Raw genomic sequence first — 25,177 nt, 5'->3', positions numbered from 1 at the left:
GACCTTCAGAAAGACTAGAAAACTATTCTTCAAGAGCACAAAAATTGCAAAAAAAAAAGTCTGGAAGCTAAAGAAGTAACAAATGTGGGGCGATTACTAGATCTGTAGTTCGGATAAACTTAAATGAAAACCCTCTGGAAGATAAAGTGAGGATATATCTGGCAGTTGATAAGTGTTGGAGGAATTGGAGTTGCTCTAACTATACATAGGGCAATAATGTGCTGCCAGCTTGCAACTTTTCTAATAGACGTGCATTGAAAAATGCTAAAGACATGAAAACTCGCTTAGTAAACCACTGACAAAGCTTTAACATCAAAATAAAGCTGTTTCAGCACTCAGGAAATTGCTATGCACAGCTAACATTAAATATATTCAGTGACATCCACCACGGGAACATGGTCCCCTCAGGGCTTGCAGACCAATCACATACTATTTGTTTTAAGTGCCATCATGTGATAAAGGAAGTACCAAAGTCTAATGGAATTCATTTACTTTATAATACCATCACAATGTTTCCAACGACCTTGCTACATTTAATTTAGTCTCATTTCCCCCCAGTTTTTTAAGAAGGCAGGCTGAGTTTGCGGCACATAGCAGAGCTACAGTATGTTGGATTCAGGGTTGGATATCAAGCTGAGTGGCATAACTGCACTGCATAGTGAACAGAAAGCTATGCCTGGGACACAGAATAATAATAAAGTTATGTCCCAAAAAGTTGATTCTGTTCATCTGGACATAGCGTGACTGAAGAAGTCACTTGGATGAGTTATGTTCAGCTGAACATAACTCATCCAAGTGACTTCTTCAGTCACGCTATGTCCAGATGAACAGAATCAACTTTTGGGGATTTTCTTACTTGGATAATTGAGCGTGCATCAAGACAATAAAATTACATGTGCTACAGTGCTATGCACTTCAACAGGCTTCACCCCTTTAAAAAGCATTTGAACCGCAAAGTGTTTCCCAGATCCAAATTGGTGGGGAAATACTTGCTTTTTATCGGCTCCGTCTGTGCCCTTATCTCTCATTCTCTAATGGTTCAGCTACACTAGGTACCCACTGTTGTTATGTAACATCTGGTCACCATGGGAACTGGTCTCCCTCTCAACTCCCCGTGCTGTATATGGAGTGACCATTTGAGACAACACATCTTGCAAAAAGCTTCACGGGATGGCACAGCAAGCAACAAATGGCCCCGAGCACAAGATGGGAATAGACAGCAAAGAGCACAAAAGGGCAACGTCTTAAATTGTGATATTTCACTGCATTTATTTTATAGAATGCTCTACATGAAATGGACTGCTGTATTGTATTACGACCATAATATGTGTTGTTTGAATGGAAGTGATACAGTAAAACAATCTGAGATTGTTACACTACACTATAGTACATCTGCATAAAACACAACACTGTGTAATAAATCTTATTTGCATTTATGAGGTTGCTCAGTGAGAATCGCATTAGGACATTATGCGCACTCTGTGGAAACACCAACGTAGCTTTAACATTTGGAGATGATTACAAGTCGATAGCAAAAGCCCAAACTAGAAATAAGCCACAAGCCAATTGCACAGTGTAAGTAATCGCCCTGGCAGCACTAAACCTTCCATAAACTAAACAAAAATCTTTTTTGTAGTGTTGATTAGATTTCATTGGTATGAAGCGATCGATGAAATTCACTCCCAACAAAAAGTTGTCAGTCGTTTTACATACTGCATTTGATTGTCTCCTATACAGTATATACTGTTATGTATGTGATGCTAGACAGTTGAAATGTCTATTCAATTCTATTTTAATGATATAGCACCAAATCACAAAAACAGTTGCCCCAAAGCACTTTATACTGAAAGGTAAAGACCCTACAATAATACAGAGAAAATCCCAACAATCAAACGACTCTCTTTGAGCAAGCACTTGGTGACATTGGGAACGAAAAACTCCCTTTTAACAGGAAGAAACCTCTGGCAGAACCAGGGTAATGGCCACATACCAATGCATTACTGAAAATACACCTATTGTGCACCAACGACATCACAGGTTATGGCACCTTTTCCCAAGGTAATTGCATTCTAGCACTTGAATCATTTTCTTATCAGAGGACACCACAAATCCTGCATGGATTTTGCAAAACAAGCAACAAAAAAAAAGAAAAAAAAAGAAAAGTGTACACCCATGGTAGCAACCTACATGGCAGATGCATGCATCCACAGCAAAATATCAAACTCAGATTGCTGGAAATCCACAAGCTCAAGAACAACTCAAGAAACAATCTTCACTTAAAACCTACAAAATGACAGGTGTCTTTTTTTTTTCCAATCACAGATAAGTCCACATATGCAATCAAATGCTTTTTCCACCAAAGATATTGATGCACTCTCTCTAAACAACGTACTCATCTCTTTATCTAATCAACTAGTCTTCCACATCAGTGTGTTTGCCATCCATTTTTCCCACATCTTTTCAAATATCTAACAATAGAATGTATTAAAAGGTTCTCTACCAGTTAACTTTCTGTCCTTTCTAACAAGCTGTTGTTTTTTATTTCCTGACTGCATGTGAATGTATTACAAAACTCAGAATAAATGAGATTTGACTCATTAAAGACCGCACAGGCTGAACTGTAGTCTACCGCCTCCAGCTCCAAGTGTTGCTGGTGTACACAGACTTGTAAGTTTGCTTTCCGAAAGGGCTCTTAGACTCATATGAAGACACCGAGGGCCTCGGGTTAGCCTCTGTCACAGATTTCTGAGGCTGCCACTGTCTGGGCAGGGACCTGTAACCGGCATGATTAACTGTGGTGGAGATAGAGCTCCTTACTGGCGACACAAACGATGGGAGCGAAGCTCGACTCAGGCTCTGGCTTTGGCTCCAAGTCTGGCTGCCTGTTTTCTGCGGTGCTTGGTAAGAAACCCTGGCTTTCCACTCTGCTGGCGGCTCAGGCAAGATTTTGCGCTGGGCTGCCAAGCGCACATTCGAGGCAAGGGTTTGCTGGAGGCTCTGGAAAGCAAAAGCTTCATCTACCAGGCCCATGGGATGCCGGGAGGCAGCCTCCCATGGTGTGAGGAGCTTTTGGCTTTTTTCCATCCAGCATGTCTGCCTTGCCGAGGGAGTTGTGGAGCCCAGTGCTGGGGGCTTTGGGGAGGAAGAAGTTGAAGCTGACTTCTGGCCCGTGAACTGTACTCTGGCTGGTGGAGAAAGGGAGTAGCTCCTGCCAGGGGCCTGTAAAGAAGAATCCAGACATGTTTATTTTAGTAAGGGTTCATTTGTGTTTGGCTCTTTGGCCAAATCAAATTAGCTTGGATAAGAGTGAGATGCAGAGTAGCTCCCTGCCAGGATTATTTCTTTTAAATGCAGTAATACATGTATAATTTACTTGTGTATAGAAGATCAGTCACTCTCTTATTCACAGGGGGTATGTGTATGTGTGTAAAAGAGTTCTAGGACATGTCATACTGCAGCCAGTGAATTAAACTGCACTAGCATTTGTCTAAACACATTGTCCCGCTTATTAATCAGAGCAACTGGCACATGAAAGTGCATAACCTTCTGGAAGTATAAGCCACATTCGGCTCATTTCCACTTAATATAGTTTGCTAAACAGCAACAGTTTGAAAGAATAACGAGATGGAAATGCTAAATGCCCAATACCAATAATATCCCCAGGATACCGGTGCTGCAGAGGGTTATGTGGGGTGAAAACACAGCTATACTGCACATAATCTCATCCAATGCCTCCTGTTATGTATGGTGGATAAGCAGAAAAGCCAGTGCTGCCATCATCTGGTGAGTGATGTGCACTGTCAGCTGATAAAATATGGCACAAATTTAAGAAGAGAGAAGAAGAGCGTGCAGAGATAAATGCTAAATCAGTCAAGGGGAATAAAGTCTCTGCTGCTCAGGTATGCGGTAGGCTTAAAATGCCCACAGGAGTGGGGGTCCTGGGCACAAGAATATATGAACAGATCAGTAGGTCATATTTTTACTTTGCTGAAGGAGACCGATAGCCCATTTGCACATGGTTTATGTCCTTCTATGTGCCATTTCTGCCAGATTTAACATGCTCAGAAAACGAGCGTAACAGCTGGGCTCCTTACATTTTAAGACAGATGTTCAAAACAGTCTTTAAATGCAGGAATGTTACATCCTGATTTATGGTTTGGCTAAGGTTTGATTTAGGGCATAAATACAATATTTATCTTGTATTTTTCTTATTAAAACAGAAATAATATGAAGCAAAAGGTGTCAAAGCTTGGTGTATTAGCACTACAGGGCATTAATGTGTGGGCTCTAAAGCAAGAGTAAACATTTGCTGTCTCTCTTTTATTGTCTTTTGATTGCAGATTGAAGATAAATGAATCGGCATGGGGATCAATTCCCTTCAGAAATAGTCGGTAAAATCCGCTAACTAAGATTATGAAATGATACTAATACTTTCATTCAACATATATCTGCTCTTTTTCAAAATCCATGATGCAACATGGATATATATTTCAGCTGTGCTCACTCACTTGACCATAATTATCCGGTGAAGTCACAGCTCTAATAATACTCTTCGTAAATGCATCATCACATGGTCATTCTGCAGGAATGTGCATCTCAAGTTTCTAAACTCTCTCTTTCTTTATTTTATTTTATTTTTTACAAAAAGGAGGTGATTTGGATAATTAGGTGCACCTTGCTGATAACTCTTGAAAATGGAACCACCAGATGCTGTGGTACGGACTAATTTGTGACAGATTTTTCTTTTTGTTGACAAGGTCAATAAGGACAGTATTTATAGTGAAAGTGGAGAAGTGGTGAAATTCAGCAAGACAACAGCAAAGAGACTAAAAATAGAAGAAACCCTAAAAGCATGTTCAGAGGACAAAAGAAAAGGAAACCAAACAAAGATAAAAGACAGTTTAATGGCACTGCAGTGAATCATACAGAAAGTGCACTATGAAGAGAAACACACAGACACAAAAAGAAAAGAACACAGAGAACCAAAGAAGCGACCCTGTACCAAAAATCAACTTGTGAGCATTACCAGGCTGGTTATCCTTTCAATAACTCTTCCTTTCTAGATCATGTATCATCTGTTCACATATCAAAACAAGGAACAGATACATAATGGGTAAATCTATGAGTGATAGACATTACATAACTGTCTCTTATCAGGAAAAATACTATGGCAGTCTGGAAGTTGGTAGCTTTCACTGGCTTAAGTTGAAATTTAAGCCTACTCTCTGGACCTCAGAATCTTGTCTCATGAGGGACTTTAAATATAGTGTCTAACATGACGCAACAGCTGGTAGAGAGCTTTAAATAAAACCCAACACACTTAAGTAGGTCCTACCAAAAAGGAATTGGGGAAAGTACTGGGGAAAAAAGAAGTATAGCACATTTTATGTTTAAGGAAAACAGTGTTAGTTGTCACAAGTCTGTCTGCCGTGTTATTTGGCCTAGAATAGCCTAAAATCCCACTGCTGTTACATAATCTCCGTACTCAACATCTGACGTTACACATTAAGCCTTCTGCTTGATATTATTACAGGCTACAGGCCCCATCCTTTTCACTTACCCACATACAAATACTTTTAGTATTTGCTTAAAAACTTTTTTTGGTCTTTTTAAAATGTAATAATTTGTAATATTAAGAACATTTATCATTTTCCCCTTTAAAAACATCAACCTGTCTTGACTTATCCAGTTCCACTGAATCTTTTTCTCGCACCCTTTTCTTTCACTTCACACTGAGCATTAGGCTCCCCTACATTCTTATTAATCACACAATTCTTTTGCATAAAATGTAATGAATTTACATTTATTACTTTTGCCTAATAAAATATGTTTACAATTATTATGACTATGCTGCGTCTGATAAGATATACTAAAATTCTATTAAAATAGGATGTAAGTCTATCCTTATATTCTTAATTTTATAGATATTCCTTTTTTCATTAGCTCCATGAACTTTTAGACTAGTAGGTTCTGCACTATGACAATAAATAGAGCTGGTAAGGAAAATAGTCCATGTGGCGGGGCACAAAACCTTTAATTCAAGCAGACGTCAAATAAGTCATGATTCTACAAGAATCACTCTTTATCAACTGCTGCAGGCTTCCACACCTGAGCTGAACTCTTATTAGCTGTAAACTTAGGCTTGGGAGCCACTCCAGGGTTACCACCAGATGCAGACTCAGGCCTAGCAGCCACAGGGAAACTGGGAGCAATATAGCTACTAAGAGGCTGTGGCTGGTAGGGCACTGAAGGAGCTGCCAGATAGGGAGGGCTATTGGCTGGCTGGTAACCAGCTTGTACCGAGTGTTGGTAGGGAGAGTTTGGAGACTGAGGGGCTTGGGGATGATAAGCAGGTGGAGCAGGTTGTTGATACTGTTGGTTATATACTTGCTGGTATGGACAACTAGGAGGTTGCTGATAAGGATTAGAGGGGGGATAAACATTTGGTTGGATCTGCTGATACTGGCTATCGTGCATCACAGGCTGCATTGGCATCTCATAGGTTTGTTGGGGGTATGGGACACCAAATGGTCCAGCAGGCTGGACCAGGGGCATTTGCTCATATCTGATTGGTTGGTTATCATCAGGTGGATTAGGAGGCGAACAGCTGGTCTTAGGTGCGGAAGGCTTGGTGGCCTCTGCTGCTGGACCATAGATAAAGAGTGAGGAATTTAGTTGATAGGGTTGATGTTTCATGACATCTATTACATTAAGAGGTTTAGGAGCAGGCATCTGTTTCGCTTTGTCTTTTTTCTTTGCTTTGGTTGAGGGGCTACTTGAAGGGGGTTGCTTTGTTGCTGCTGGGGGATAAAAAGGTGATTGAATAGGGTTATATGCACGTGGAGGTGGAGCACGTACATTGGGAGTGTATTTCCACTCATTCGGTAAGGAAGCTGCTGGTGATGTTGACCTGCTTGCCTTATTTGCTTCCACCGTCTCAGAGTCCACGATATACTTCTCCATTCGAGACTGCCTCTTTGCAAACATATCAGCTCCTTTTCCTTTAACAGCTGGCATCTCAAATGCTGAACCCTGGGATGATGGGTTTAAGACAGTGGCCATTGGGTTGATGGGCGATGAAACTCTTTGACCAATAGTGAAAGAGTGCATTCGCTGTGGCGGAGTAGGAGGGGATCGGCTTTGTGGAACATTTTGTGGTGGTTGCCAAGGTTTTGGAGAGGGGCGAGTGTTCACTGTCAGTGTGGAAATATTCACAGGTTTTTGCTGTGATTGTGGAGTCCAGGCATTCACAGGTGTCTGAGGCTGTGTCTGAGCTGGTTGCCATGTGTTTATTGGTGGTTGTGGTGGACTCTTTGATGTAGGCTGTTGCCACTTTGGCTGTGGTGCTGGCTGGGCTGGAACAGGTTGAGCCCATGGAGACTGATGGTGGGCCTGATCCTGCTCTTGAGTCCAAGAACTTATGTGGTGTTGACCGTGCTCTGGGGGGTGTTGAGCCCATGGAGGCTGAGACTGAGTCTGGGCAGGTACTGGCGCCCATGGATTTAAATTGGCTTGAGGCTGTGCTTGAGGTTGTGGTTGAGCGACTTGGATCCAGGGTGGCTGAGCTTGGGGTTGAGTTTGTGATGGGGCCCATGCATTCACTGAAGGTAGCTGTTGCTGTTGTGGTTGAGCTGATACCCAAGGTGGTTGAGACTGACCTGGTGCTTCAGTCTGTGGCCATAATTGTGGAGGAGCCTGATGTTGTGCTTGCTGAACCCATGGTGGTTGTGGCTGGGATTCTGGTTGTACCCCTTGAACCCAAGGAGTTTGTGCTTGGGATTTTTTATGAGGTTGTTGCATCCATGGTGGTTGATGTTGAGAGTCTGTTTGTGATGGCTGTGTCCATTGGTGCTGTTGTTGTGGCTGCATTTGTTCTTGGGCTTGACTCCAGTTGGGCTGCATTTTCTGTAGATGTGGCTGCTCAGTAGAGTGTGCCCAAGGTGGGTGAACCTGCGGCTGAGACTGAGGTTGCTCTCGTGACTGGGCCCAGGATGGCTGAACATGTGCTTGGGCTTGTGATTGCTCTGGAGGCTGCGTCCAGGACTGCTGAATTTGAGGGGTCCAAGTACTTGTGGGAGGTTGCTGTGCCTGGTTCTGAGTAGGCTGATGTGATACCCAAGGTGGGTGAGGTGAGGACTGTCTTGGAGGTGGTTCTGAGGGCTGCACTTGAGCTGAATGCCAAGAACTTGAAGATAACTGTTGTTGCATTTGTGTTTGAGCTGCACCCCAGGTAGTCACAGCAGACGACTCAGACTGCAGCGTAGAATTCATATGACCATTTGCCTCTTGAGCTACAGCTTGTGTGGGCTGTTGTTGAGATTCGGGTTCTGGGAGCGGCCATGTGTGCTGTTCCTCTTTGTTGGTACTGCCAGGATTCTCCTGGGGTGCAGCAGGGGGATAAGACTCAGGGGCAGGTGCAGGGGTTGGCTCTAGTTCTGGAGCAGGAGTAGTCTCTGCGGTGGGGGCTGCAGCAGGTGTGGATAGACTATTTTCAGCACACTGAGGCATCTCCTGGTTGGTTGCTTCTATCTGTGAGGACCAAGGAGGTGATGTGGGATTGATCACAGGCTTTGGGGCAACTGGTGGAGGAATCTTGTGTTTGACTCGCTGAGACTGAAGAAAATTACAAGCCTCGGCTCCAAGACTAAGATAATCATCCTCAGGTCCTGATTCAAACCCGGGCTTTTTATCACCTTTGTTTAGGAGGTTCAGCAATGCTGGGTTTGGGGATACTTTTGGGGCTTCCTTAAATGTGAACATAGGCTTGGCTGCATTCTTTTTCCTTGAATCCAACAAAAGTCCCGTCCTGATTGCAGGAGTAGAAATGCGCTCATCACGGGAAGCAATCTGCTCTCCTTGACTCACAGAATCTTGATTGGTCCCACTCATTGCGTGAGAATAAGGGGTGGCCGCCATGTTGTCTGCTGAGAAAGGCTTTGCAGTACGATTGCTGAAAGAGCTCTGCATTTCATTTGTTTGATGTTGGACAGTGCCATTGACAGTTGCTGAATACTGCTGCATTTTTTGTTGCTCCTGATGATATTCTTGCTGCTGGTGATACATTTGCTGTTGCTGATAGTGACTTTGCTCATATTGCTGTTGCTGATATTGCTGCTGATATTGTTGCTGATATTGTTGTTGTTGTTGGTAGTTCTGCTGTTGCTCATAGTACTGTTGCTCTTGAAACTGCTGGTACTGTTGCTGGGTTTGCTGGTGCACGTTTACATCCATGTAACTGCGGCCTTCTGCAGCCGACTGCATGTAGGAATGCTCCACTATTTTATTTTCAGCCTCTTGCACTGCTTCAACGGGGATCCCTTGGCGCCTAAGCTCCTCGTGTTCAGCAGAAATCTCATCCATCCTCTGGCGACGCTGGGCAAACATCAGCGCACCCTTGCCTTTGGTTTCAGGCAAAGATTCCATCTCTGCTTGGTTCTTCAAATTCCTTTCGATTTCAAGAAGACCCTTGTCCAAGGTAAAAGTTAGCACACTTTTGCCACTGTGGGTGCTAGTGAGAAAAGGCTTATCTATGTCAGAGTCGTTTGGGGCCACAAGGATAAATTGTGGAGCAGAGGTTTCTTGTCTGCTGTCTGGATTTTCCTCGTACTCCTCGTCGCTGTACTCTGGCTCGTCTTCTCCTGTGCCGTAGCTCACGAGCGTGAATTTCTTAGCTCTCTGACGATGCTTCTTGAACATCAACAGCCCCTTGTTATTGGGGTTGGTCGGAGCAGCCGTAAGAAGAAGGGCAATTCGTTTACATTTGGACTTGGCTTCTTTTAGCTGTTTCTCTGAAATGCTCTCGTTGCGCCTGAGCCCTTAACAGAGAAGGAAAAGAGAGACAGTTGTGTTTAAAAAATGGCCAAAATGAATCCAATTTAATGGTACTAAAACCTTAAAGAATTACAATCATAAAAACATTTAATCTGTTCATCTGAATTTACTTTAAAAAATAAACAGTTCGTAAAGATTTTGAACAAGAGACTTTAAAGAGGCTTTACAAACTGCACTAAACACGTGACTATAGTTAATATTTTTATATCAAATGCTGTTTAGTTTTGCTCTCATCAAAGCTGCCTGGAGAAGTTATGTGGAGACAGAAGATACAATTCACCTTTAACCTCCTAGGACCTGGCGTCCACATACACTGAAAAAAATATGTTGTTGGATTTACTTAATTCAATGGTGGACATTTGTTGCACACAGATGTTTTGCTTTGGCAGCAACTTAAACAATTGAGTTAAATTAACACAATTTATTCATGTTCAATAAACCTGTGCAATTTGTGTTGATAAAATGTGACTTAAACATGTTTTGATGAAGTAATTTGAGCTCTTGGAATATTTTAATCCTTCACAATTTTCTCACGTTATCCCAACACGATTCAATAACTTTTACCCAATACTACTTGGTCACTTAAATACTACATGTTATCTTCAAATTACATTTTGCTATTATATTCTAGTATCAAATACACAATTTTCAAATGGAGGCCTTATAACAGATTGTATTGTTCTCTTCCAAGATGGTTGCTGGCATCCACCAGTAACCTTTCAAAACAACATGTCTAATTTCACTGCAGTAGGTAAAGAATTAAACTGACATTACTCCTCTACTGAATCTATATAAATCAACAGTTAAATAATGTCAGTTCTTCCGTGTTCTCTGGAATCAATCACAGCAAAGAAATTGGACTGTTTCTTTTGAAAAATGTTGGGAAAGAACAATACAAAACATTCTATTTAAGGCCTCTGACATCAAGATTCAGTTAAACAACAATTATAACTAAACAATTTGAGGTAATGTTAGTTTCCATTAACATTAAATTAGGTTACTGAATTGGCAAACACCTTCCTATTAACATTACCCATTTTACCCCAATAACTAAAGAAATTAGCACTTGCAGGTCAAAAACTTTATTCAAGAGACGCAAAAATAACATTGATACAGTGACTGTCAAAAATTACAGCACTGATCATACTGTGACATCTTGGTTCAAAACAGCACACTTAGAAATATTCAACGTTCTTTACTTCAACTGAATGAAACTGAAAATACCATTTCACACGACCCATATGGGATATTTAGACTGTATAACTGTTCACGCTACATCTCTTCACTAGTAAAAGAAAGAAAAAATACAAAGAGAAATTTAAAAATGCTGCCAAACAGACAAACAGAACTTGTACAGAGCAAAAGGAAAAACAAACAACAACAAAAAACAGCTCGTCCTCATGGCAGTTGCAGAGTATATAAAAATGAACCCTGCGATCCGTTCCTGGAATTGAGCTTCAAAAATGCAGCAGAACAAGTGTGAGATTTAAATGTCCTCTCACCTAGAGCTGGTCACCTCACATGCATAACAGTGAGCTTCGTTGCAGGAGCAGTTTTGTCTTAGTTGTGAGCTTTTCTTGAGAGCTGAGTTGCATCCAACTCCATTACCACCCTTTGAATCACCTCAAAAGTGTAGCAGAGTTGTGATGGGTAACTCATGTTGAAGGAATAAAAAAGGTCCAAACAGCATGGCTACTGCAAAGGTCACGTTATCCAGATCTTGAAGAACAACATCAGAAAAGTCATTGCCTGGCGCATCTCTGGAGACAGATGTTCATTGTGGTTTTCTCAATCTGTGCAGTGGCCTCAGTCAAGTCCTGGTTAAACACAAAACATTTCTTTAAGATTCCTTTTTAAACTCATCTCTTTTGAATCTACCAGTTCTAATGTTAGAGTAATTTAAACCAATGCAAGCAACATAGTAAATAGCTATAGCCAAAGAGTGGCCTGCCATGCTGCCATTCATGGTCTAACAGAGTTTCTAAGAGAGGGTGAAAAACATAATAATTTCAAATGCTTTACATTAGTTTTTGTTAGAAAGACACCGGCCCATCAGAAATCCAGGCTATGTCACTCAGAAGATGTTAGAATTTAGACTTTCAGCCCCACAATTTGGTTAGCTGTTGGTCAGTTGGTCTTTTTTTTTTTTTTTTTTCAAACAAAAGCTAATGTAAATACTGGTGGGATTTTCCTTTGTTCATTAGAATGACAAATTTAAAGTTTTTTCACACTGATGTGACCCCTAATACAGGGGTGGGGGTGGGGCCTCAAGGGCCGGCGGCCGAGTTCACTACTAGGCCTCATGTGAACTTCAAATTATTAAAGAGGACTACTGGTCCTAACCAGTCCAATGAGGATCAAGTGGATAACTAAATGCATTTTTAAATGTTGCAAAGCCACAATCTACTCATAAAACACTCACCATGAACTCCTGCACCAAGATGTTGCAATTGTCTTTCACACAGATGCGGAGCACTTTGATGAGGGACTCCGAGCATTAATGTCATCCTTGACTATTATAACAAAGAAAACAGAGATTTGTGAACTTTTCAGTAGCACAGAAGAAAATGATCCCAGACAAAAACTCTTGACTTTTTAAACCAGTCAACATGCAACACCAGCATCTACAAAGCAATATCAAAAGTTCCTGTTTGACATCAACTTTATGGATATATAGTTTCCAGAACATTTATTTTTAAAAAAAGATAAATTTTTCTCAGTGGGCCAGTAAATGCATGACGAAAATTATGGCATCCTTTTAGTGGAATCATTACTCACAGGTAATAGTTGACTGTTTCAATGGATGTAGCATAAAAATTTTACTGACCTAATGCAATACATATACACCTTGTAGTTAAAGAATTTTAAAGTTCTTACTGTCATAATGGCAGCTACATCCTTTAGCTTTGTGCCCTGTTCCCCCGATCACTTTGCAAACACTTTCAGCAGACTGTCAGAGAGAAACTCAGCTCCGTCAGAAACCTTGACTGTAAAGGCATGGTTGGGATGCACTGGAATGCTGCATTTTATCTGAAATGACATAAAATTATTTTGAAATAACAGCAGGCACTGTGCTTGGTTAATCAGTAATGTTTTGTTGAATAAAAACTGTGTTTCCAGATCTTATGGGATTAAAAAAAATCCAAAGATGTTTGTTTCTGATTTGCAACCCAACAACCCACAAGTTACAACCTCATTTCAGTTCAAGTGTGCATTAATGCGAGTCCAGTAATCACCTTTCTGGCAATACATACAGGTATAAGTTAAACCTATGGCAGATTTTGGATTTCTCAGTTGTATTAATAGGGTGAGTATGCATGCACCTAATAATTATAAAAAACCCATTATAATTAAGTTACAGAAACGAAAATAGAATATACTTTCTTACCATAACACCTTGAACCCACAATCCATCAGCTGACTCCTGGTGAAATGCAGAATAGAGGTCGTCTCTCAATGTGCAGCAAAAAAAACAAAAACAAAAACAAAAACAAAAGGACAGCAGGTGAGGCCAGGAGGGGTAGGGATGTAAGCTAGCATAATGCCGCTGATGATATTAGCTAAAGCTGTTCAATGTCCAAAATCTCACTAACACCACGGTGCAGTAAATACACAATGTAACTGAAGAGTCAGTTGGCAAATCTATTCACACAGAAAACCAAATTATGTTATGAGTGCCTCGTAATTAGGTTTAATGTGATATTACGGCTCTTGTGCCAAAGACAAATTCAAATGAAAAAGCGCCAATTCTTTGACAACAGATAAAACAGCAAATAAGCTAACGGCTCTTTTTTAGCATGTTACATGGCGACACTCTAGACGTTTAACTACATTTGGCTGAAATATGGTAAAAATGAATTAAAAAAATCAAGACATACCAAAAACGTAGAGTTGGCTGCTCGACTTGACTGAGATGGATGCCTTTTTTAAACCACGATCCAAAGCCCGCGAGATGAAATCACGCGTGGTTTCACGAGATTTAACGTTGCTATCTTATTGACTTACTTCACCTGAACATGATATGAACAATTTAATACACCCTTTCTGCATATCATGTAGTTTTTACACTATATAGTTACATTTAACTTTAAAACATGAGGCAATTGTGTTAAATACATGCAAGATGCTTACATAAATCCAAGAGATGGCCAGTCCCTTTTTTTCAGTGTATGTGGACATCACATTTTGGGTTATTTAGACCAAAATACTCAATTTTGCTCTACATGGGCCTGATATCCACTTACGAGGACATTATACTGCTACTGTTCTATCAAAATTTTAAACAAATATCCGTATATGTGGCTCTTATTTTTCATAAAAACAAAAATAAGGTAAAAAAAAATAAATCTGGTAATTCTTTGTTTTTACGTTCATCTGGCCCCAATATGCCCAAATATCAAAGAGAAATTAAAAATGCATGCCGTGGAAGAGTTTGGGTCTTAGGAGGTTAAAATAAGCAAGCCACGAAGCAGTTTCATCTTGTAACGTTACTTTGATATTAACCTCATCCAGCATTTACAGCTAAAGCAGATACAGAAATAACAGTAAACTAATAATACAGCTTGCTCTGTGGTTGAACTGATCCAAACACTCAGCAAATAGACTGTAAACTGAGCTATTTACAGATTCATTCACTCAAAAAAAATGATACATTACATATTTTCTCAGTCCACACATTACATTTACATACTTACATACTATCCAGCTGTGATTTTATCATTCAAATGAGCTCATTCCCTTGAACATAATACACTGGCCCATAAAGCAATAATGAAATTCTCCGACCCATGTCTAATATTCCCATTTGTACACTCAATCACTCATCCAACCCTGTAAAGTAGCCAAGAATAGGAAGCAAGAAAGATTATTTTAGCATGCATGCAATAAATTCACCAGGACAGCAACGTCTTTACCAATCCTTCTGTGTGTGTTGGCACGCAGTCTACTTGAAAGAAAAAAAATAAAATAAAATGTTTTCTTCTGAAATCACATTTCGTCCAATCCGACAGTCACGGAGAATGTGCGCCGAATGCAATCGCACAATAACACCAGCGGGCTTACTTTTTTATATTCTTGCAAGACTAACCTGAAGGTGGAGGAGACAGCGGGAGTGAGCGACAGACTCACTTTTTGAGTTTAGTTAAAGCACTCAGTTTGAAAGGATCAGGTAACGGGTCTGGGGGAGCACATGCTGGTGTCTGTCAAAGGGCCACTTCTGCAGGCATCGTCAGCGTGCTGGGGTTATATTTATGTCTTCTACACAGCTCAGAGGAACGCCCCGGTATCCATATTCACCATTGCCTCTCTTTAAATGGATGGTTTTAATGTTTTATAGGGTGCAGATGCTCCCCCCCCATACATACAATCCATTCTTTTTGTATCTTTCTCTTGTGATAGTGAATTCTTATATGATAAGACTTTGTTAGAAGCTCAATCGACCCGTAATACTATAACTTTGGTTCTGAGATAATTCAGGTTAGATCCGGATGCATCTCCTTCCTTTCAAAGGAATGAGCACCCCACCCCCTTGCAGTTGCAGTGAGAGACTATTTTGAGGCGTACACACACTGGACATCAGGCTTTGGAATGCACACATGTTGACAAATGTAATTTAGTGCTGAAGATTACCCCTCTTAAAGAAAAGACAGTTATCCCCACTCACACACACAGAAAGAATGCACACGAAGGTAATACTGGTGCAGGTGGAACCAGTCCAAATATACTTACTGGCATGCCTAGCCCGATGCTTGTTGGGTTTGTGTTGAACTCCTTCAGAATCAGACTCCTGCTCTTCTGCAGGACTGCAGTCCTCTTCTTCTCCTTCACTTTGAGAACCAACTGTTTCCCTTACCCGAGTGCCACCTCCACTCTGGAGGCCCCTCCCTACTCCCGATGCCTCCAAAATGACCTCCACCTGCCCCAGCATTAAAGGGGAGTTGAGAACCACTCCATGATGGCTTAGCGGCTCCCTGACGGAGCGCGATGCAGTGGCGGCATTGGTGATATGAACAGCCTCCACAGCCTCCCGGTTTGAGAGGTCCCCATCAATCCCACGAGCACTTCCGAGCGAGGCGCAGCCCACATCATCCAAGGTTTGCTCAGACAGGGACACCTGGAGCTCCACCATGTCCCCGGGTGAGAAGCACCGCTGTACTTTATCATCTTCTTCCTTAGATGAGGGGATATGTAGCTGAGTGCAAAGCAGCTGGCCTTCCTTGGAAAACTCTGTGTTGATATTAAACTCTTTGCTGTAGGTCTCATCCGGGGATTCAGGATTTGGGATTTGGGATGTTTGCTTTGGGGGGAAGATGTGAAGGGTGGTGCTCTCTAAAGTCTCACCCGCAGAGGCCCTCTCACTGCAGTGCATTTCATCCGATTCATAGTCTTCAGTGGTGATGGAGTGGTATCTTTAGAAAAGAAGAAGGCGAGATAAACAATGAGTGACGGAGTAAATGTGTTTTTTCTTTTCATTATTAAAATGAACTGAACTTGGGGGAAGACATGAAAACAATTACTTATTGATAAATGTTATTGGTTACATTTTTTCCTCTTCTACAGTTTGAAATGTACACTTCCTGTTTTCCAGTAATGTCAAAACTTGGACAGATTTCTTTTAGACCCGTGTTTTAATTAAATCTCTAAATAGACTAAAACCCACCCAATTTACACCTCTAAGCAAGATGCAGGGGTGTTCACTCGACAGAAGCAGGCATTTCAGCACTGGATTGAAGCCCTCGTTGTTCTGCTGAAGTTGTCAAAGCAATCAAGGAGATTTAATCTCGATGTAGAAAGTGAATCGAAAAGGTCAGGGCACCGAAGTGGAAAATAATTACGTTCAGACACCGATCTGCCTAATTTCGACTTTCAAGGTCAGTTTGGAGCAGCATAAACTAACGTCATTATGCATGACAGCAACTGTGCTCAAGTCAATTAGCCGTTAAAGACCAGCTCTTGTCTCCAAATGTAATCAACTTCTGTCAAACAGCAAAGTTGAGACGATCTGCTCGGAATCTCCCTTTAAAGCAGCTACACAACAAGCAGTCAAGGCCTGTTAAAGAGAAAGCGGGATTATCTGAGGACATGTCACTCTGATAAACAGACTGGCACTGCCAGTTGAGTAATGGCTGAGCAGCTGCATGCCAATCAGACACACAAATCTGCAACACCTTGGCAAAGCCACTTGGTAGGTTCAGCATGGTCGAGGCACAGGCTACAACACACGCAGACGTGGCTGGATATGATCACAGAAACAGGGGTTCATTCAAGTATGCAAAAAGGCCACATGTCATAAAGCTACATGCTATCTAAATGCTAATAAAACAGTGGAACGATCAGTTTTCCCTGCTGCTGTGGTCACCAAGGACTTACAGTTTGCATGGCTCAGTTGTCACAATGCAAAGGCTCTGCGGTGTAACTGATAAACCTACATTATTTTGTGTTTTACTACTTCACATTATTACATGTTATCCTATGAATACGGTCCTGTGCCTTTGTTTTCTGAAACTCGGGGTTTTCTAGGCTTCGCACATGTCTCATATGATCTCAGTTCAGCGGCTGGCATGCTGCATTACCTTCTGACTAGCAGCTGCAGACAGTCGATTGATGTGTCGATTAGCGCAAACGCTTGTAAAAGGGTGAGGTCAGCACACGGCTCCCCGTTGATTGACACCACCTCATCTCCATCCTGTACTCCAGCCAGGGAGGCACGACCACCCTCCTCTACCTGCAGAAGACATTTGGGAGTCAGAAAAGAAAGGAAAAAAAAAAAAAACACAGTTTGATGTGTAACTTCTTCACAAACAGCGTAGCGGGGTGCAGCATCAGGCAATAGAAGGATAACATGAGATAAAGGCGTGCCAAGAGTGAGATCTGCTGTTTAAGATTCACGAATCTCGGTTGTCATGTTTGAAATATTACCTGTCAAAAAGCAGAAATCAGTTTCACAAGTTCATATTTTTTCTGGGAAATCAGATAAGAAAACTCTTTTTCACGTAACACGAGGTGAAAATGGACGTCCAGTAAAAGCCAGTGTGAAGATCAAGCCAGCCAAAGTGTGCAGAGGAATTCAGACTGGACCGTTAACATTTTAGAGATCTGAAGAGAGCATGCCGGCAGCGTAATTTAACTTAACGTAATGTACATTTGGCACCAAAATGTACAAACACTGACATAGGCTAGGTGTTCAGTAATAAAACTATTAATTCTACCTTGAATCTTGACTGTGCTGCTGCATATTATTGCTGTAGTCGAGCTCTGGGCAGAGCCATTTAAAGGGCACCTCTTTACACAGTTAGACTAATGACTGATGGTTTCATTTTCTTCTAATTGGTTCCTGGAGCCTATAAAATGGTTCATTAATAAGAGGATTTAATAAGGAGAAATACCTCATAAATTCAGCACAAAAGGCCACTCATACAGCTAAGGGGATAAATTATTACTGTAGTACTATGCTATTAGAGGATTTGGTTTCAGGAGTTATGTTAAGATATTTTGCCAGTATCCCAATTACAAAGCTTTAGGAAGGTTTCTCAGATATCTTAAGACTGGCAGCCGTTTGAAAATGTTGATTCCTTTTTCTTTACGCTTTATCTTCGTCAGTTCTAGATTAAAGACCACATGCCATAAAAAAAATAAACCCTGGTAGTGATAAAGTTATGCTTTTAATAAGCGTCTTTGGCTAATTTTCCTGAGGGATTGATTTAGAGAACTTTATACTGGCATCAAAATCAATACACAGGGAAGGCACCATGATTTTCTACTGTTACAGAATGTCTCTCTGCTGAATGATTTAAATGATCTCCTGACAAGCTGCTCTACCTGAGCACTTGTACAACATGTCTCATTCACACAAGCCTTTTTTTTTCTGTGGTGCTTTTCTATCTAACATTCACACTCGGATTGATGCATCAGAGACCAACTTGGGGATTTGTAACTTGCCCAAGGATATTTATCAAACCACCAACTTTCCAATTAATAGAGAATCTGCTCTATTTCCTGAGCTGCAGCCACCCCGTTAGTGGGAAATCAACCCCAAAATCTCTTATTTACAATCACTATGCTGTGTTATTAGGATGAAAATACATAAAGCTGTGCAACATCTAAAATGTCAAAGTCGTTTTACATTGTGTACCACATACTGCCAGCTTTGATCTTAAGTGGGTCAGAGTGGACCAGTGAAACTTGATAAATGGGTAAAATTACAAAAAAAAGTTCTGATAGTTCATTGCCCAGGACATTGTTCAATATCCTGTAATTCTAAAATATAAAGTTTTCATTAATTAACAAATGCTGGTGAAAAACATAGTAAAAAAAACAACAGTTTGTCATCGTTTATCTATAACTTAATTACTTTGGTGTAGTAAGAAAAGTTGGAAAACCTGAAAATACAGGTAAAGATCTATGTACTCATTTTCCAAAGCTGTCCAGTGGGCCAGATTGGAGACTTTACCAGGCCAGTTCTGGCCCCCGGGCCATATGTTTGATACCTCTGGTCTTAGAATAACAATGCTTTACAAAAGTGTCCTGAAACTTTGTGACTTTCATACTGCAAATGAGGCAGTTCTGCATAGCTGCAGTGAAACAACTTCATCACTAGATGGAGATGCACACACATTGTACAGCTGATGGGGGGAAGCGAAAAACCTCTGAGTGAGATTTCATAATATAGAAAGGAATCAAAAGTCAAAAAAGCCTGCCTTTACTTTGTACACCATTTTTGATTTCACATATTTGCTATTAAAACTTTCCCCAATGAAACCAGTTGTAGTCTTTCTTCTTTGGATGTCATTACTTTTGCCCATTGCTTATATTTAAATATAATGCAAGAATGATCCTACTTTGTTATACATACAAATATCTTTCAGGTGTTCCATTATAGAGATGGTAACTTTCCATCCTCGCTCCAGTTTTTCGGAGCAAACAGCGAACAAAACAAGCCCTATATGGCAGCCAATGTGTCCGTCCCTTTGGGACTCGCACCTCGCTACAGGGAGGACGGTTACTTCTGGGATGCCACAGCAACGGTCCACACTCCAAAAAAGGAGGGGAAAGATTTGTCGTTGTCTCTCCTCACAACTCAAAAATACACAGTCCGCCAATGTTTACCGCACAGCTTACAAAGAAAAGCCTCAGATATGCACTAAGTGCCCTTGAGAGGATAGCAGATAAATGCTGTGTAGGTTTCTTCAAATGGAGAGGAACTTGTCAAAATAATTGGCCACATAACTATTTTAATGTGGGGCTGTAACAATGTCTGGGTAACCACTTTTCAAATGAGCTATTTAAGTGCATTAAACCTAACAGAAAATCACAGGAAATACAGGAACGGGTGATGTCTCTGCCTACCTCCGTGTGGTTCCTGCCTTTCACAGCTTTGAGCAATTATTGTTTTTAGATTACAGGCAGATATTTTCCAGGTGTTTCACATTTAGCACTAAATCCATGCTGGAAGATTTATATTTGACCCTCCTGTATGTTCCCCTTGTTTTGTGTTAGGTTATTTATGCTATCAAGAGTTTAGCTTTCCTCTAAATTTGCATCATTTCTTATTATAACTGTATTTCCTTTCATTTGAGCTGTATGTGTCTTGAGGGGAGATACATTTGTTTTTTTGTCATGTGCATGCATGCCAAGCCATAACACACCAATGAAGGCACTGAAATAGAATATAGATTACTTATTAATCTATATTAATCCACATACATGTGGAAGAAGATTACTTTTTTTTTTTTTTTAAACTTATAATATTCATAAATCATTATTCTTCATTTCTGGCTTTGATGTTTTTTCTTGCAAAGAATAATTAAGCCCCCATTTAAGATCTAGCTATAAATCTGTTATTGTTTGTGTCACTGGTAGACGTTTCTCTAGTCTGCAGTATTTTTTTCTATAATAAAGATGGCTTTTAGCTGTAATTGGGTTTTATTTGCAATCAGTAGCAGAATTCCCGACAGTTTTCCATTTGTTACATCATCTGGATGTATGACTAATGTATGGAGTAATGGATCTGGAATGACATCAGTTCCCAAAAACTGCCTAATGTCTTTTTTGAACAGCTTTCCAAAAATTCTAATAATTCTTAAAGATGTCCTGCGGGCACAAAATAGATGAAATACAGTTTCACTTTATTTTTTTTAATTACCTGGCTGTAAATCCCAGAAAGTTCACTTTTTCAGTGTGTGCATAGTAATGCCCTGCTCAGTAAAATAAGCCTTAAACTCAGATTAAACTAAAATAAATAAATAAATAAATGATTTATCCAAGAACAGCAACATTTAATTCATCCATCATCTATAACTCAACCAGTTGAAGGCTGCAGGAGTCTCTTCCTATCCTATCCCAGCTGAGAAGCAGACACTCATTCTTATGCATGCCTTCAGACTGTCGGAGGAAGTCAAAGAAGACCAACGCAGACACGGGGAGGACATGCAAACTCCACACAGAAAGGTCCAAAAGGTCTAAAGCAACAATCCTAACCACTGCACCATCACGCCACCTATATCTGTGCACCACTCCAAACATCACACGCAATTGCACAATCAGCTATTTTAATATTGCCCTCACATTTGCACTGATGTGAGGGGAATAGCTGGACTCTGACACAAACATCACCTCTTTCACAATAAAAGCGACTTTAGAAGAAAGCAAGAAAAACAGTATTGCAACATCCAAGAATATTTTTTTTCTGTCACAAATTAAACACCACACACTTTGGGGGGTTGACGAAGAGCAGGAATGCCGCAAATACAAAGCTGTTTGAGCACTGGCCCTCATTTGTTTAGATGATGTGAAACAGAAAAGAGGAAAACAAGCCCGGCCAGCCATCGCGTAAGGTCACTGCTTTCTCCCAGGATTGGAAATGAGATGGCTTGTTGCACAACACAATGCCCAAACTCAGATAAGTGACTGAGCTGTGAATCACTCTGCTTAGTCTGGGAAAACAGCAGTGAATGACTGAGGAAACGGCTCATTGGCTCATTTCTTGGCAGCTTAACGAGGTTCCTGTGGCGCACTATTAGGGCCGAAGCATCAGCAACAAAAGCCGTCTTTGCTCTGTAAAAGGCAAAAGAACAACTCATAAAAGTTTTTATACTTTAACAGACTAACAGATTAGTTCATGTATGTAAGAATAAACTCGTGCAAACTTTTAAAAGTCTTTCATGAAGATCACAGTTATCACTGCGTGCTCCTTAACTGATCTGATGCATGTTGACATTTCACATACAGAGATGGAATACCTTAGTAATTAGGCCAAAAAGTCTCCTGATCAGGCTGGTGGGATTTAAACTCTCTTTAATTTTTATATTTTTTGTATTGGAATATCTGTTTAATATGAATGCATTCTGCATCACATAGCAAACGCAGCTTTTTCACCTCGGTGCGTGTTAGTGAATTTGACACGGCTTTGTACTGAGCGTGCTCCTGCAGCTTTAAAAAAATAAAGTGACCTCATCAACTTTGTACTCAAGCCAGGACTCCAAATAAGAAGAAAAATACAAGCACCCTTATATGGACAGAACCTTTTAAGAGGGGATACAGAGCGCCTTACTCTGTGTCGCTTGTCAGTACACTGAACAATCACTTTCCCCCAGGAAACAAAACACGGTGTCCACGACATTCAGCAGAAGCATTAAAAAACACACATTTTTTTATCAGACGCAGGAGAGCCTCTAGCTCGAGAGCATTTGTCACGATCTCGGTATGTTTGTTTCTCTTTTTGTAACTTCTGACTAACAGACTTGGCTCACTCACAAGAAAAGTTTAAAGGTATGTTTAGAGTTATGTCTTCCAGATGAGGCAGACTGGAACTGAACCCCCCCACACACAACCCCAGATGTCCCAAACTGGGGCATATGTAGCTACTTCACATTAATAGGCCCATACTTGAACGCAATGTATTCACAGCACCCGTTTGTTAACACACGGGAACACTTTGGGTGCAAGGATGCTTTAAAAAGCACATTTATGTCTGAAATTAGGCAGCACAGTTTCACGAGAAAATTAAAGCTTCAGGAGGCATCGAAGGGAGAGCAACTTTATAAATAGCTTTGCTTGCTTTACCTCACGTTAAGTGCTGTTTTTGGCTTAGAGTTGTGAGAGGGGATATAGTAGCTTATGTGCAATATTTGCAATTTTTTTCTCAATACAGTCTACTAAACTTTATGGGGTATTTCTCTCACTCAAAGCTAACAAGATTTAAGAGTTGTTTATTGCCCACAGGAGATATTTGTCTTCAGGTGCTTTTGCTGATGCTTTTATTCTGACATTAGGCAGACACTGAGTGTCAGGCCTGCGTGAGGGGGGCATTTCATAGGAAAAAGTGTCACTATACTATTTAATCAGACTAATCATATAAAGGACAGAAAGCAACTTTACAGATGTGGCTTCACTTGTTGGAGACATGCTAAACATCTGTCATGAAAATGATCTGCTGAGGTTTTTGGATTCTCCAAAACTTTCTCCCGGTGGCGCTTCGATGTCGCAGGAATGTGGCTTAAGAATGGTTTTTTTAAATTTTATTTTTACATGCACTCTGTTGACAAGTTGATGGGGAATGTGTGCAGCTTGAGCACTTTGGAACATACAGACCATATATAGAGCTTAAGCAGCTGGTCAAGGTAACGGCACCTGGTTTCACAAATACTGTGCATCACAGTGTGTGCAACACTATCCCATGTCTTTAAGGCAGATTGGTTTAAGGTGATCCAGCCTTTCAGTGATCCTTACACTCACAAAGATGCTCATTTATGGTTATGGTAAAGAGTAAAAAAGCTCCACTTAAGCTTAAACTTTCATTTTTCCATCCATCTACTTGTTTATTTGAACGTTTGAAGGCAGTAAACTAAGTTGGCTGGTACAATGGCTTTTACTGTATTATTAATTTTTTTGAGTGAGTTGTTGTATGCAACGCTGTCCACACTTGCATAATATGTAAAGCTGTTAAAAGTGACTAATTAATTATGATACTAATTTAAGTATCATAATAAGCTTTAAACTGGTTTCCATTATCACTGGCTGCAAAATGAGAACGTGTGATGGACGGACGAGCAAATAATAGGAAATAACCTAAAGAGTACAACATATATTATCTGTCTGTGTACATTTACATTACAGTATGTTAAAAAATGGCCTCTGCGTCTCATCAGAAAGTGGCTACATCAGCAGTTACCTCTAAGCAGATAAAACCCCGCACCTCTAAGGTTTATTACCTTATTATCAGGCTAAACAAATGTCACGCAGCTGAATCGTTCTTACAGCAAAACTTCAAATTTGCCTGTCCTCCTCTCTATCTCTTATTTGAATTCTTTTTGAAAGGGATATTTGCATGATAACCTCTTAGTTTTAGCCGCACTTGTTTTTTGTTCATACTAAAACGTAACACCTTGGTGTTATGCACATATACCTTCACTCTTCAGTCTGGTTACTGGACTTGCTTTCTTGCTTAAAAAGTCTTTGTGACTGAAAACAGATCATACTGCCCTGAGCTTCACACTCTGTCGTGGCCTTGACCATATAAGGGTGCCGAGGAATCTCTCACCAAAACACAGCCAACGCGCACAAAAATGCAGCGGCAGACAGCTCTCTCCCATCAAATTTCAGACTTTTTAAAGTCTCTGTTTTTCTGTTTTTTTCTGTTTTCCTGCTGAATTTCTCACCTTAAAAAAAAACTGTCGTGACTCTGAAGAAACAGAAACTTTTCCAGGATCTCAACAACAACATGTCCACAAACTTTCATTAGGCTGTTTATCCATCGTTGCAGTCTCACTAGCATTAGATTAGACAGGCATGACCCTGCTCAAGTGGTATTAAAACATCCTCCCACGCACGCTCGCATACATACCTGGGAAACTAGAAGAGGTCTGTAGGTGTCCCCTTCTCCCTCTCGCAGGGTGAATCCCCAGGGCGCACCACCACGCAGCGTTACGCAGATGTAATCCCCGGTGCCCATGCTGCGCGCAGCTCCTCAGCCAAACTTCCACGGCGCGCTCATGGAGCTGTCAGCCGGGCCAGCAGCACTTAACGAAAAACCACATCCACCGCACCGCTGTAGCCTATAACCCCCATCATCTGTCCTCAGAGTCCAGCCCGTTTTGGAAACGTCACTGCGCACGGACCCGCCTGGCGGCGTTAAACGCAACTGGTGGTGGGTGTAACTATCACTACTTCACCAACATCCCTGAACATCTTATTCAAAGGGAGATTTTGGGCAAGTGAGGTGAGGGGTACTTTTATGATTTAGAGACAGCAAAGACGAAGACAATGAATTATATTATAATAATACTTCTTGGTTATTTGTTTAAATCGAGAATGTTAATTCCAGCTTTGTTTGTGTCAGATACCTAAATAA

General features: G+C 40.8%; 1 protein-coding gene and 1 long non-coding RNA gene across 7 annotated transcripts; both read right to left on the bottom strand.

Annotated features, from left to right (window-relative positions):
• Nucleotides 1-2,484: 2,484 nt before the first annotated feature.
• On the bottom strand, nucleotides 2,485-24,910 carry synpo2a (synaptopodin 2a). 5 transcript variants are annotated; one of them, XM_080290117.1, is made up of 5 exons: nucleotides 24,671-24,909; nucleotides 17,403-17,554; nucleotides 15,559-16,238; nucleotides 6,919-9,815; nucleotides 2,485-3,219 (listed from the first exon to the last, which is right to left on the bottom strand). In XM_080290117.1, the coding sequence occupies exons 1-5, from the start codon at nucleotides 24,776-24,778 to the stop codon at nucleotides 2,626-2,628; spliced, it is 4,431 nt and encodes a 1,476-aa protein (XP_080146243.1). In that variant the 5' UTR covers nucleotides 24,779-24,909; the 3' UTR covers nucleotides 2,485-2,625. The 5 variants fall into 5 exon arrangements, with proteins under 5 accessions (XP_080146243.1, XP_026017634.2, XP_026017633.2 ...); XM_026161849.2 differs by having other exon boundaries at nucleotides 6,859-9,815; nucleotides 24,671-24,908; XM_026161848.2 differs by lacking the exon at nucleotides 2,485-3,219 and having other exon boundaries at nucleotides 4,886-9,815; nucleotides 24,671-24,910.
• On the bottom strand, nucleotides 10,898-13,847 carry LOC145420690 (uncharacterized). Of its 2 annotated transcripts, XR_013902005.1 has the most exons (5): nucleotides 13,710-13,847; nucleotides 13,220-13,255; nucleotides 12,709-12,861; nucleotides 12,254-12,344; nucleotides 10,898-11,648 (listed from the first exon to the last, which is right to left on the bottom strand). It is a non-coding gene; the product is annotated as an uncharacterized LOC145420690 (long non-coding RNA). The 2 variants fall into 2 exon arrangements; XR_013902004.1 differs by lacking the exon at nucleotides 13,710-13,847 and having other exon boundaries at nucleotides 13,220-13,357.
• Nucleotides 24,911-25,177: the final 267 nt, after the last annotated feature.

Source organism: Astatotilapia calliptera, chromosome 3, assembly GCF_964374335.1.
Source record: "Astatotilapia calliptera chromosome 3, fAstCal68.1, whole genome shotgun sequence".
Classification (NCBI taxonomy): domain Eukaryota; kingdom Metazoa; phylum Chordata; class Actinopteri; order Cichliformes; family Cichlidae; genus Astatotilapia; species Astatotilapia calliptera.
Note: the sequence above shows the minus strand (reverse complement) of the source record. Positions and strands in the feature narration are given on the sequence as shown.